General features: G+C 32.0%; 1 protein-coding gene across 3 annotated transcripts; it reads left to right on the top strand.

Moving 5' to 3' along the window:
* The first annotated feature begins 2,896 nt into the window (after positions 1-2,896).
* On the top strand, positions 2,897-10,273 carry LOC107914835 (transcriptional corepressor LEUNIG_HOMOLOG). 3 transcript variants are annotated; one of them, XM_016843880.2, is made up of 20 exons: positions 2,897-3,057; positions 3,158-3,248; positions 3,378-3,437; positions 3,521-3,618; positions 3,981-4,090; positions 4,187-4,470; positions 4,564-4,618; positions 4,745-4,856; positions 5,395-5,444; positions 5,531-5,803; positions 6,189-6,257; positions 6,439-6,666; positions 7,758-7,899; positions 7,978-8,087; positions 8,341-8,490; positions 8,793-8,948; positions 9,051-9,167; positions 9,283-9,480; positions 9,661-9,824; positions 9,968-10,273. In XM_016843880.2, the coding sequence occupies exons 3-19, from the start codon at positions 3,406-3,408 to the stop codon at positions 9,802-9,804; spliced, it is 2,328 nt and encodes a 775-aa protein (XP_016699369.2). In that variant the 5' UTR covers positions 2,897-3,057; positions 3,158-3,248; positions 3,378-3,405; the 3' UTR covers positions 9,805-9,824; positions 9,968-10,273. The 3 variants fall into 3 exon arrangements, 2 of the variants coding, with proteins under 2 accessions (XP_016699369.2, XP_016699368.2); XM_016843879.2 differs by having other exon boundaries at positions 6,186-6,257; XR_001689033.2 differs by lacking the exons at positions 9,661-9,824; positions 9,968-10,273 and having other exon boundaries at positions 6,186-6,257; positions 8,341-8,522; positions 9,283-9,357.
* Positions 10,274-13,399: the final 3,126 nt, after the last annotated feature.

The following is a 13,399-nucleotide window of genomic DNA, read 5'->3' as shown; positions in this document are numbered from 1 at the left end:
TTATTTGCACAAAATATCATTCATAACATTTACTTAAGCCAAACATTAACCAAAATCACACAAAAGCCTATACATGCCATATAATCTGAATTAAATGTTTCAAAAACTATCAAGATAAGCTAGATAGTGTGACTTGAGTGCCGATCTGATCGTCCAACCTTCCGAGAATCTACAATGACATTAAACAACACAAGTAAGCTTAATGAAGCTTAGTAAGTTCGACGAGTTATACGATAAATCTTACCGAACTAACTATAATAATGCAAACAATAATAATCATCCAAGAGAACTCCCTATCATTCACAACTTCAATCGATCAATTCATCCATGTTCAAATTAATATGAAATAAATAACATATCTTTCAAATTCATTAACAGATTAGCTTACCGAAAATTTCCATTTGAAGAATGACTTATGGGTAAGAGTACATCGTCAACAGAAGCTCATAAGAGCTGGTCCACCCGAACATGCCAACAAAAGCTCATAAGAGCTTAATAGAATCTCGTAAGAGCTGAATAGAAGCTCGTGAGAGCTAATCCACCCAAATCACACCAAATAGAAAGTAAAACGTGAGAGTTCGGAACAAATGCTAAACTCTGGCTTATATGGGTAATATGTCAATATCTCCCTCCAATACCATCTCCACTCCAAATCCCCGTCATACACCAAACACGAATGTACTCAAATCCCGCGTTCAATCCAAACTGAGTATTAAATTCGATAATATAATTCCAACAATAATTCAATTCTAACAATAGAACATATATATAATAACAATCATCAATTTATACAAATGTTAAATTTTAACCGTACGAACTTACTTGGACTGAATTGTAGTCGCTGCAGAGGTTCAAGGACTATTCTGCTATTTTTCCTTTTCCATGAGTATTTAAGAGATTTTGATCTAAAATGTAAAATTCTTCATTTATTAACATATATTTCAATTCCAAAATATTTTACAATTAATACCCTTTTACTTTTCAAAATTACACAATTACCCCAAACTTTTACCATTTTTGCAATTTAGTCCCTTAACCCGAAATTCATCAAATTAACCATTTTTATAAATTAAATATTTTATCCAAATATACTAGGCTCTCAAAAAGCCCCTAATAAATATCAAATTCTCTATTAAACCCTAAAATTTTGACATTTTCATAATTTAATCCTAAAATTAAAATTTAACAAAAATCACTTTACAAAATCATCACACAACACAATAAAAGCTCCAAATACATGATATTCATCAAAAACATCCAATATTCAACAATGGAAACTTCCAAAATTTTTAACAGAATCAAAAACGAAGGTACGGGCTAGCTAGACCTAGTTGCAACGATCTCAAAAACATAAAAATTACAAGAAAACGATTCAATTTCCTTACCATGCAAAGATAAAAGATGGAAAAAAAAAGCTTCCTAGGTCATCAAGAAGAGAAAAATGAGAAAAATAAACCTTTTGTTTCAATTTGTTTCTTTAATTTTGAATAAATTACAAAATTACCATTAAAACCTTTTATTTTATCATTTTCCTTTAATTAGCCGTCCCACTACTTAAATTAAGGCTTAATTATCCCTTAAATTCTTTTACTTAAATTAAGGCTTAATTATCCCTTAAATCCTTTCTCAAATAATAATTAACCATTTAATCACCTAAATGCTAAAATTAACAAGTTTTGCACCTTTTTCAATTTAGTTCTTTTTCTTTAATTAACTATCTAGACGATAATATTTTTAAACCAAATTTTAATATGACTATATTGACTCTATAAATATTTTAAAAATAATATTTACAAGTTGACATGACGGAAATTTGTGGCCCCGAAACCACTGTTCCGTCACCACTAAAAATCGGGCTGTAACAAAATATGAAACTTGCATTTAGATATATTTTGCTAGGGGCTTTAGGGATTTGAGAAAGAAAAAAACAAAATAAAATTTGCAAACAAAATTTTGGATAAAACAACATGAAGTTGTTGATGTGATTGAAAGTATTCATCAAAGGTAAAAACAAATGAGTTTTAGTTTGAAAATTTTAAGATTTTTATAAAATAAAAATTTAGAAGAAATATTAGTTTACCTTTTTTTTAGTTTTAGTTTTAAGAATTTTTTAGATTTATACATATTTAAAAATATTTTTTTTTATTTTTTTAAAATTATGATTTTTAATTTTTTTATAATAATTTTTAGTCTAATATTTTTTTTAAAGAATTTGTTTACAATTATTGTTAAGAAAACTTTAAAAATATTAAAAATATTTTTTAATTATAACTGAGAAACCAAATTAACTGTTAACTTTTTGAATTAATGTACAATATTACTTTTTTTAACGAAAATTAGCAATCGAGTGATAAAAATATAACAAATTGATAACATTAGTAACTATTATGTAGTATTTGAAAGTTGGGTGATCGAAATATAATTTTAAATAAAATTTGAGAATAATTGATGTAATTTACCCTAAAAATATTTATATATATTTATAAATCGAATCAAATTCGTGCATGTTTTATATTGGTTAATTTTTTAAGGTTTATCTTATTTATTTTTTATATCATTAACTTTTTATAATTAGTTTTAATTTATTAAAATTCATTAATCTAATTTTTATTTTAAATTTATTCATTCATAATAATCAGAAATATAAACATTTTAAAAATATTCCAAAATTTAAAATTTTTATCGAAATGCAGTCTAAGAAATTAGGGAAGTGTTGTGAGATTAGGAATTCTTTTTCATATTAAATTACCTATTTATATCAAAAAAAGAAAAAGAAAAGAAAAAACTTAGAAGTATATATAAAAGCATGTGGTGGGTCCTTTTGCTGACGTGGTGTGTGAGAACTGAGAAAGTCCGAACCAACTATTCTGAACTTCAAGGACTCCAAACCTGAGGTTTGTTGAGTCAGATCCCGAGTACCCGAATCTCTGGTTTGGATCTTATTCAAACTCTCCCTTTTGGCCATTTTCACTTATGTTAACTATCATAGATATCAAATCAACTTATTAAAAGGAAAACCCTAATTCCATTTATAGCTTCCTTTTCTGAATTCATAAGGTCTTACCTTTTTCCTTCTTCTTTAATTTAATCTCATCTTTTATTAAGATGCTTTATGGAAATTTATGATTTTTTTTAAATTGTTTCTTATTGAATGCAGAAACCAATATTAGATCGCTTCTTCACTAGGTCAAGAGTGGTAATGCAGGCTTTGATCTATTGACTTGATCCGTTGAATTGCTCCCTTTAAGGTTAGTTTTGATCAACGTAGTTTCATGTTTTACAATTATAATATCTTGTACTAAATTTGTAAACTTTTTTGGTAAATCGAATTTTTAATTTAACCCTACATCAATTTTGCTTTGCTTTGTTTTGAACAGTTAATTAATTTGTTTTTGAGCTGAAACGATGGCGCAGAGTAATTGGGAAGCAGATAAGATGTATCTATATGATATTTCAGAAAATGAATATTATTTTTAGTTTAATTTGATTCCTTTACTTCTATTTAAATTTTGGTTGGCAGGCTTGATGTTTATATATATGATTATTTGGTAAAGAAAAAACTGCATGTCACTGCAAAGTCCTTCATGACAGAAGGGAAAGTCGCCCCGGATCCAGTAGGTAAGAATTGGTTTTGACTATGTACAATTTCTGTTAGTTAATTCATGACATTGTGTGACTGAAGATTTTATGCAGAAATGGAGTTCTTATATGAATCTGTTTTTACCTAAGTTACATTGACTTTTGACTTTACCTAAAAGTACCTTGTCGTACTTTTCTTGGGCATTTTAAATGGGTATGCCATTTAGATTCTTAACATTAATGTAAGAAATGCCAAATTAATGGTCGTAATGGAGGGGGTAATTTTTCTTTGGAATTAAAGGTTATACTTTGCTTGGTTATGTTGTAATTGTGTAGCATATTGTTGGTTGAGGGAATCTGGTTTTACAAGTGATTTATTGAGGACTTGCTTGTTTACCCAGCGATTGATGCTCCCGGTGGGTTTCTTTTTGAGTGGTGGTCTGTCTTTTGGGACATATTTATATCGAGAACAAATGACAAGCATTCAGAGGCTGCTGCAGCATACATAGAGGTGACTTCTTACAACTTTAGCAAGTATTATTGTAAGTACCTTGTCATTTCTTCAATTTATACCAAATGATTTGAACCATTATGGATTTACTTACAGGCACAACAAATCAAGGCAAAGGAGCAACAGCAGTTGCAGATGCAGCAGTTGCAACTGATGCGTCAAGCTCAGATGCAACGCAGGGATCCTAATCATCCTTCTTTAGGTGGTCCTGTAAATGCAACTGGCTCTGAAGGAATGCTAGGGCAGTCAAATGCAAGTGCATTGGCAGCAAAAATGTATGAAGAGCGCATGAAACACCCAAATGCAATAAATTCAGAGACATCCCAGCCACTTCTTGATGCTAGGATGGCCCTCTTAAAATCAGCTACAAATCATCCTGGGTAAATATACTTGTACATTTTAGGTAAGGTATTTTGTCTATTGCGATTAACATTTTTCTGGTTAATGACAAATCAAAATTGTCTCTGATGCAGTCAGTTGGTTCAAGGAAATCAAGGAAGTGTAACTGCAGCATTGCAACAAATTCAGGCATTGATTCTACTAACTTTTTTTTGCTACTTGGAAAAAGTTCTTTCTGTATTTGCTGCAACATTTTGCAATCAATCTCTTTCTGTTTTCTTGAACTAATATATATATATATATATATCCTTGCAGGACATTAAGGGTGATGTGAATTTGGGCGGTCCACAGAGAGCCATGCCCATGGATCCCTCCTCAATTTATGGACAGGGAATCATGCAGTCAAAACCTGGAATAGGAAATACAGGTACTCTTTGTAACTACTGGTGTTATATTCACTTTGCACCATTCACCTTGCTGCATACTAATGAGTTTCATTTCCATAACCTAACTTCTAATTACCTTGTCATGGATTTATTGATTTACTATAACATTATGTCATTTCCATTCAGCCTCTACAAAAATTTTTATATTTGGTTTCATCACAGTCCATCTTATCTTTCCTACCTTATTCAACTCACGTGCTTCTAAATTTGGCCAATATGATCCCAAAAGTTTCAAAAGGAAAGCTAGTAGGTTAGGTGTTTGCTTGTGGGCTACTGCAAGATATGCTTAGTGCGCTGTAACTTAAGATAATTGGGTGATTCTCTAGTTTGGCACTGTCGTTTGCTAAATCTAGCTACTCTAAAAAAATACTGCATGAAGTTGCTGTTTCTATTTTGTCTGGTTTATTTCTCTTTTGAAATGAAGGCACCATATATAATAACTTTTGGTTCTGTAGTTTATTAAATCGAGGCATTCTTGTATATATTCTTATATTTCCATGCTTACTTTTCTTCTTTAAGGTTTGAACCCTGGAGTTGGTAGCCTTCCGTTGAAGGGTTGGCGATTAACCGTAAGCTTTAAACTAGACTTGTGTCCTTAATTTTTATTTTCCATATTTGGGTTATTGTCCTTAATTGACTCTGTCCTATTTTACAGGGCATTGATCAAATTCGGCCAAATTTAGGTGCTCAAGTGCAAAAGCCATTCATACAGAATGCAAACCAGTTTCAGCTTTTGCCACAGCAGCAACAACAACAGGTCTTAGCGCAGGTCCAGACACAAGGAAATATGGGTAGTTCCCCTATGTATGGAGATATGGATCCTAAAAGATTTTCAGGACTATCTCGAGGCACCTTAAATGCAAAAGAAGGCCAGCCAATTGTCAATGATGGATCTATAGGTTCTCCAATGCAATCAACTTCATCAAAAGTAAGGTTTCCCTTCCAGAATTAGTTTTAACTGTTGTATTATTCCCTATTGTCAAATATACCTTTATAGTTTTCATTTGTCTTTCAAATTCTTGTTTAAGAGAAATAAATAACTAAATTGTCTCTATATATACTTGTGACAGTTGTCATACCATCTGCTTTATATAATCAAGATAATTTGCAACCATTGATTGTCTCTATATCCCTTTGTTATTAAGTGCATATCTTTTACTTTTCTCGTTAAATTTACGGCTAACATTATTATTTGGTAATGGTGGTTGTACTAGTTCAGTAGTTCTTAACAAGTTCTAATTATTATAAATTTGATTAAAAGTGGTCAACTTTTTGCTTAATTTCATCTGAACTTCTTTGTGGCCTTTCAGCAGATGAACATGCCACCAATAAGACAATCTTCCTCTCAACAAGACCCATTGCAGTCACAACATGTGCAACAGGTTGAGATTGCTTCTGTCTTGTTTCTTGGTTATCACAATGTTTCTCGTTAAAGACTTACAGTAGGCTGCAAGCTGGTGGTCATATGAATTTCATGAATTTGTAATGGGAACATTTCTCAACACTATCCTCTATTTTTTCTTGTTGCTTAAATTGACAACTATTACTTGTATGGTGTGTTAGAATAACCGGAAAAGAAAAGGGGCTTCATCTTCTGGTGCCGCTAATAGCACCGGTACTGGAAACACTGTGGGTCCTTCTAACTCTCAGCCATCAACCCCATCAACCCATACACCTGGTGATGCAGTAGCTGCAGTTAGCAATATGAAGCACGGTAGTAGCATGGCCAAAAATTTGATGATGTATGGATCTGATGGAACGGGTGGTATTGCATCATCAACCAACCAGCTGGTATGTAATCCTAATTTATTTCCAACCTAAGGGTTTGTAGTAGATGTTTTGAACCTGCAATAGTACTAACCACAAAGCATTCCAACATTCTTGTAGCTTGCTGAAATCTTTTGAATGCGAAATTGGTATGGAGTATTCGGTGTTGTCGTAGCATGTTGGCAAATTGTCATTTGGCCTTGAATAGTCATGAAGTTCTAAATTTGATAGTTCCCATCTTATGACCATGATTATGGGCGTTCTTGTCAATGTACCAGGCATGACCGTTTTCATCTAGTTCTTTTTGTCGAAGTTAAATAACCACCAAACAAATTGCTCATTACCCACTTTTCCAAAAATAACAAATAAGTGATAAAAAACTTCTTAACAGTTTGTGGTTTGGATAATATAAGCTGGAATACATTTCTGGTTCCAATATCCGAAACTTGGATCTATGATGCCCTTTCATGGCATTTAGGGCCCTACAACTGAAAAATTTGGCATGTAATGTTGGTCACCATTAAGTTTTGTGAATATCTTGAGACCGATATGGTTATTTTGCTTTCAATGTTTAAGTATTCCTTATGTTTCTTGGCTAAAATATTGATGCCATAGCTGTGACATTGGAGACACATCATCCTTTAGCAATACGGAACTTGTTCAGAATCTTGCATAACTTTCTTCTTTTTAGTTCTCTTAATTTTTTGTTTTTATTTACATGACTAAGGATGAATATTGTTATTGTAGTACAGCATTTTTATGTTATTCATGCCAGAGTTCTTTCTGGAGCTGCTCATGCTGTAGTATAGAAAATATCAGGGTTTCTCTATCCTTTCGGTTGGACTCTGGTTATGGCTTAACGAATGGCTATATATTGTTCCTAAGTGAATATTTTGATTTCTTAATGGTTTTGACTTTTGAGGCTATTGAGAGATCTTGATACACTCTCTTTGAAGAATGTGGCAAGATTGAACATATCTACATGAAACTTTGTTCTTAGCATGTTTTCATTAGGGTTTTGTTTCCTAATCCTTTGTTATGTAAGTACAGATTTCAAACCTAGCCTTGAACAAGTCATTTCAAAAGCCTGCTTATGATGTAATTTGCAATTGCAGGATGACATGGAACATTTTGGAGATGTTGGCTCCTTGGACGACAATGTGGAGTCTTTTCTCTCACATGATGATGGAGATGGGGGGAATTTGTTTGGCACCCTAAAACGAAATCCTTCTGAACATGCTACTGAGACTTCAAAGGGTAACATATGAGTTCATGCTTTCAGCACTCTTTATTCTTCAAATTGACCACAGTAATGACTTGTTTTATACATTTCAGGTTTTGGCTTCAATGAAGTTGGTTCAATACGTAAAAGCAATGGCAAAGTCACCTGTTGTCATTTCTCTTCTGATGGAAAGCTATTGGCCAGTGCTGGGCATGACAAGAAGGTATAAAGCATTGTAGCATATAAGGAACGAAGTTTCATATGTAGCATGCAGCATAAGTTAGGATTATCAATTATTTTGTCATTGATTGTTTTATTTCCATAAATGATGTAGCCATGTGATGCTAAACTTCTTGGATCCTTGCAGAATATTTATGGGAATATTTATGATTAACTGGAAACAAAAAAAGAAAAAAAAAAACTTAAATGGAAGTGTGGAATAATGATGTTCATGCTTGTCAATTTCCTGTCAGTAGGCTGTTCTTTGGAACATGGAAACTCTGGAAACTGAATGCACACCTGAGGAACACACTCATATTATAACTGATATTCGCTTCAGACCAAATTCCACTCAGCTGGCAACATCTTCTTTTGATACAACAGTGCGAGTTTGGGATGCTGCACAAGTATATCCTCTAGCTCCTTTGTTTTTGCATTAGTGCGTAATTCTCTCTTATGGGCCCCTTTCGCCCGTTTCTTTTGTGGTAGTCTTCCTTCCGGTTTTACATTTAGATTTTAGACAACTACACATTCTGCTATTGTCTATGTTGAATTAATGCTTACACCATTAATTCTGACATTGTTTGATTGAAGACAAAACACAAAGTTGTTATAGTCACAGAAAAGACTCACCAATTCTAATTTGTTCAATGCTGGTGAATTTTATGGTTTTCATATCAGGGATGCTTGTTTTCTGTTATTTTTGCAGCCAAGTTATTGCATGTGGAAATATACAGGGCATACGGCACAAGTTATGTCCCTTGATTTTCACCCTAAGAAGAATGATCTTTTCTGCTCTTGTGATGGTAACAGTGAGATTCGCTTTTGGAACATCAATCAGTATTCTTGCACTCGTATCTCCAAGGCTAGCCTTCTAGATCCTTAAGCTTTGTTATATTTTAATAGTGCAGCAGGTTCTTTTGGATCTGATGTTTTTCATCTAAGTTACTTCCACTGATTGAAGCAGGGAGGCTGCAGTAATGTCAGATTTCAACCAAGAATAGGACAATTTCTAGCTGCGGCAGCGGAGACTGTTGTGTCTATTGTGGATGTTGAGACTGACAGAAGAACACAGTTATTGCAGGTAGAAATATCATTAAATATGTAAATTTTTTAAAGGAAGAGTATATTACCTCATTTATAGTGTAACCAATTTCGGCACAGTATGGTTTCATCTGGAGAGATTTATTTACTCTCAGGGGCACAATACAGAGGTTCACTCTATTTGTTGGGACACAAATGGAGACTTTTTAGCATCTGTCAGTCAGGATTCTGTTAGAGTGTGGTCGCTGGCCTCTGGAGAGTGCATTCATGAGCTCAATTCTAGTGGGAACAAGTTTCATTCTTGTGTTTTTCATCCTAGCTTTCCTGCTCTCTTGGTTGTTGGTGGTTATCAGGTGCCGTTTCGTATTCTTAAGTTATCATTTGCCATTTGTTTCACCCACTCTTCGACTCCTTGCAGTTGATGATTGATGGCTCTATTTCCATTTCATGGATAGCTGTCTGTATTATTTCGGGTATGGTATCTTTTACCTTGATTGTTCTCTGACTATCTCCTAAGCTTCTATCTTTTGCAGTCACTGGAGCTTTGGAACACAGCTGAGAACAAGTGTATGACAATTCCGGCCCATGACTGTGTTATATCAGCCCTGACACAGTCTCAAGTTACAGGGATGGTTGCCTCTGCCAGTTACGACAAATCCGTCAAAATATGGAAATAACTGTGTCAGCCAGCTTTTAGGTGGATCCGATCTTCCATTAGCAACTCTTCCATTTCCTTTAGTTCGATATTTTCAGTTGATTTACTTTGGGCTAATTTCTTTCACAAGGTATTAATAAGGTGGATTGTTAGTTTTTCATAACTCATCAATGGCGGTTTTGCAGTGTTGCATTGTGGGAGTGCTATATATTCTGAATTTGTTCAAACATCAGAGACACACAGGTAATTTTTGTTGTGGCTTGGGGATTGCTCTGATATAGAAGAGGTTTTGGGACATTTTAATATGTACATTTACTTAGGCGATAGAGTTTACTTATTATCCAAGAATAAAATCTGTCAAAGTGTGACTTAATTTGAGAAATGACAATATTGTGTTAAATGATAGACAAAATGGTTGGCTTTGGCACACTATACACACAGAGACATCAGCTTAAGGCATTATTATAAATTGTGGATTACATTTATATCCATAATACCTTGCATTTCTTTCTTTTCTGTTTTTAGTATTTGCTGTTTGTACCCTTCCGATAATTCAAATTAACCCTATCTATTTATTAAATTTTTTTATAGAATTTTATTTATTAATTGCCTTTTTGTTATTTCATGTTTTGCCCGTGGATGACAAATGCCACTATCATTTAATTTCATATATTTAATTCATTATTTACCTGTTGGTCTATTTATATATTTAGATGATTTTTATTTTGGTATAAAATTATATATTAAATGTTATTAGAACTTTTAGGCATGGTACTAAAGTTATATCAACGTTTAATAAAACAATGTGAAAAATATCTAAGGTTTGCAAAGTTATACAAAAGGTTATCTTATAAGGTTTACCAAAATTATATGAAGGGATATTAAAATTTAAAAATTATTTGATACATTGTCATTAAAGGTTTTAGGCTAAATAAGTAGAGTTAAGGGTTGATAATGTCTTATAAAGGTATAGTAAAATATTTTAAAAATAGATATTAAAAATACTTATTAATTTTTTAAGGACATTTGTGAAATAAGAAAAATACATCTCCGATATAACGAGTGAATGCACATCAAAATTATGTAAAAGGTAAGTAAAAAAAATCAATACTTCTAAATACTATTAAAATTATGCCAAATGTTATGGTTTTGTAAAAGCTATTACAAATGATAAAAATAAAAATAAAAAATATAAACGATAATATGATTTTGACTCTGAACTTAGTAATTAAATTTACTTTAATATTTAAATTTTTTTTATTCATTTTGCTGCTTAAATTTAGTAATTAGTAGATTTTGGATTTGAAACTTGAAATATATAGGGTAAATTATATCACAAGTCACCTAATTATGGTCAGTTTCTTTTTTAGTCAACCTACTGAATTCTTTAAATTGGTTATCCAATTAATCGAGAATTTTTTGTCCATTTTGTTACGTGTCGTTAAGTGTGACAAAGGGTGACATGGTAGTTAAAAAATTAGTATAATAATAAATTCATTCCTCAAATTTTACTTATTATATCAATTTAGTCATAATTTTAAATAAAATTAATTCTCAAAATTTACAAATGGTTTCAATTTTATCCTAATTCTAAAAAAGTCAGAAATATATAAAAATACGTAAATAGTTTTTTAATATAATAAATTAAAGAACAAAAATTTTAAGAAAAGGTTTTTGAAAAAAGAACAATATTTAAAAAATTAAAAATATATAAAATACACGTATATTTTAAAATATATAAAAATATTAAACATTTACTTCTTCCTCCGTTTCTTCCACCCCACTACCATTGTTGCCTCCACCAAAGACGAATCTAAAGAGAGCAAGGATCTTGAACCCAAAATGAAAAAAACACTATGTAGGCCTCTTAAAAATCTCCCATCTACTACTGGATCTATGACTAAACTGTCACCTCTGCAGCTACTTGAAACCTTTGCAGATCTGGGTTATGAATTTTGTTTGGTTTTTTTTATATTTTTTGAAAATATTTATGTATTATATATTTTTTGAATTTTTTAGAGTTAGGATAAAATTGAGATTATTTGTAAATTTTGAGGGTTAACTTTTTTAAAACTATAACTAAATCGATATAATATGTAAAAGTGGAGAGTTATATTTGTTATTATATCTTTTTTTGATTACCACATTACCCTCTCGTTAGACACTTAACAACACTTGATGAAAATGGACAAAGAAAAATCTTCATTAGTTGAGGGACCAATTTTTTTTAAAAAAAACTTTATAGTTGGTGTCCAAAAAGGAAATGTGCCCATAGTTGGGTGACCTGTGGTATAGTTTACTCAAAGATATAAAAGTTTGATGATGTGACACTCTAAGATTGTGCCACATGATCACATTCAGTGTTTTAATAACTGACCCGGTAGTTGAACAAGTCAGACTATTGATATTCAATTCAAAATTCGACTAGTTCAATCGCTAGACCAAAAATAAATAAATAAATAATTGTAAAAAATTAAAAAATAAAGATAAAATTATTAAACCGGTTCAACATGTTCACTGTCAATTTTTGTCTCAATTTTTTATTTTAACCAATTTCTAGTAGTTTCTGAGTCAATCGATTCAGCCCCTTTGTTTGAACTGTTATATCGATCAATTCTTAGTCTATTTGATCCGGTCATATTTCAGTAACACTGGTCAATTCATCAAATTTTAATAGAACCCATGTTTAGGGACCAAAATTGATCTAATTGCCAAGTTCAAGTGCCAAAGTAAACAAAAAAGAAAGTACGAATATCCAAGTGGATCTAATTGTTAAGTTCAAGGGAAAAAAATATCATCCCTTTTCAAAAATATGTAAAATATAACTATATTGTATATATAAAGTTTCTAGAGTATCAAAATTATATATGAATTAAAAATAATTGTACTAATTTATTTTTAAAGATGAAAATTGAATTAAAATATTAATCGTACAAAAATAGACGAAAGTGTGTAAAACTACTCTAATATTTTACCGTTGACATGCATGATCTATATGAATGGAATATGAAATATAACAGTGAAATTATTAAAATATTAATCATGTAAAAAGATAAGGAAGGGTGCAAAACTACTTTAGTTGTTTTGTTGACAAGTAGAATCAACAAAGGGGAATGTATGACAGTGATGAAGATGGGTCACCTTGGATTGAGGCGGAGAGCCATTGTCTTCAGTGGGAATGGTGATGGATTGGAAGGTTTATTTGGTTAGGGAAGAAGCTTCTAAGTGTTCTTAGTGTGTGTGTTCAATGATCTCTCAAGCATTGTGATTGGGCTTATATATAGGGGATAAGGGATGTAACGCTCTGACTTTAGCGGGCACAAGGTCTGACGTAGTCTTTTAGCAATATGATTGGTGGAGTGGTATTCGCCCGAGTGCCCATTTCTGGTGTATAGAGTGGGCGGATACATTTATGTGTTTAAGATTATGAGGGCTCCACGCCATGTTGCTACGGTTTGTTGGAATAAAGATGTGATATAGTGAATCGATATTGAGGGTTGAGTCCATGTCAAAGGTATGGTGCGCCCTTTTTTAGTGGAACTGTGCAAGTTAAGTTACAAGGTAAGTTGGTTAGGAGTTAACTGAATGTGAACTAGGATAATTAAAGATAAGGGGAA

The sequence above is a fragment of the Gossypium hirsutum genome, chromosome D10 (assembly GCF_007990345.1).
Source record: "Gossypium hirsutum isolate 1008001.06 chromosome D10, Gossypium_hirsutum_v2.1, whole genome shotgun sequence".
In the NCBI taxonomy this organism is placed as follows: Eukaryota; Viridiplantae; Streptophyta; class Magnoliopsida; order Malvales; family Malvaceae; genus Gossypium; species Gossypium hirsutum.
The sequence above is the reverse complement of the archived record's forward strand: the minus strand, read 5'-3'. Positions and strand labels throughout refer to the sequence as shown.